The sequence below is a fragment of the Geospiza fortis genome, unplaced genomic scaffold, assembly GCF_000277835.1.
Source record: "Geospiza fortis unplaced genomic scaffold, GeoFor_1.0 scaffold635, whole genome shotgun sequence".
NCBI classification, from domain to species: domain Eukaryota; kingdom Metazoa; phylum Chordata; class Aves; order Passeriformes; family Thraupidae; genus Geospiza; species Geospiza fortis.
Genome location: NW_005054610.1, coordinates 140,181 through 141,274, shown reverse-complemented (window position 1 = coordinate 141,274; position 1,094 = coordinate 140,181). Strand labels below are relative to the sequence as shown.

General features: G+C 61.8%; 1 protein-coding gene across 1 annotated transcript in view; it reads right to left on the bottom strand.

The window, feature by feature from the left end:
* FAIM2 (Fas apoptotic inhibitory molecule 2) overlaps window positions 1–772 on the bottom strand; it is a 22,296-nt gene extending 21,524 nt beyond the window's left edge. The window contains exon 1 of the mRNA XM_005430242.2: window positions 704–772. Coding sequence (XP_005430299.1) covers window positions 704–772 — 69 coding nt within the window. The remainder of the gene's footprint in view (window positions 1–703) is intronic.
* Window positions 773–1,094: the final 322 nt, after the last annotated feature.

Here is a 1,094-nt window from a genome sequence, read left to right as displayed (position 1 = left end):
TGAGAAGTTCCAGGCAGGGAGGTCTGAGGGGAGACCCAGAGCCCCCACGGTGCCTCGGGCTCAACGTGACACCAAAAACATGCAAGGAATTCTCTGCTTCTCATCAAACTCCCTAAATTGCTCCTTAAAGAGAGCTTTCAGATCCTGGGCCGAAAATCCCTGACATCTTCATTCCCGTTTACCCCATTTTGAGTCAGCTGCTCCCAGGAATTCTCTGGTTTGGCCCTCCAGAATTTTCTCCTCTGTGCCCGTGTGGAGGCTCAGCTGTGCTGCTTCCCAGCATTCCAAGGAGCCGGGACTGCAGCAAGGAGCCAACCTGGGGCCACCTGAGCGCTCTCCTCTCCTTGGGAACCTGATCCCTTTAACCTCCCAGCTGGGCTGGGGTAGATAAAGTGCCAGCACAACTCTGCTCCCCGAGGAGGAGCCAGCTCAGCCCAGGAGTGGTGTCCCCACAGCTCGGGGGGGCTGCAGAGGCAATGAACCCCAAAACAGGGGGGCTTTAACAGGGCCGAGTGAGGAGGGCTCCAGCTGAAGGGGCCACGGGCCCTGAAACACAGCAGGGCCGGGCTGGGATGAGTCCCGCGGGCAGATCGGCTGTGCCACCTCCCCTGGCAGCCCCCAGGGACAGCCCTTCCCTGCCCTTCCCTGTCCTTCCCTGTCCCTTGGGTTTAGGGGGCCGAGATCCTGCGAGCCCCCTCCCCACCTGCCCGATATCCAGGGAGATCCAGAGGGATGGAGCTGCATCCAGAGCGTTGCCATGGCGATGGTGCATGAGCTGGCAGAGGATCCACAACCCCCCCTCCTCGGTCTGAGAGCACTGGAGAGCCCCAAAATCCCCAAAACCCCCAAAATCCCGAGCCCTCGGGCCGGGCAGGAGGTGCTGCCGGGTGGGGACAGGGGTGGGACAGCACGAGCAGCTCACGGAGCCCTCCGAAACCCGGGATGTGGAGGGCACAGGGGGGTAAAACGGCCACAGCTCTGGTCCAACGGGGTTTGAGCCATGCATCCATCACCCCTAAACCAGCCCGATCCCCAAACCAACCCCAAACCGGCCTCCAATCCCAAAACCACCCCTAAACCAGCCCCCAACCCCC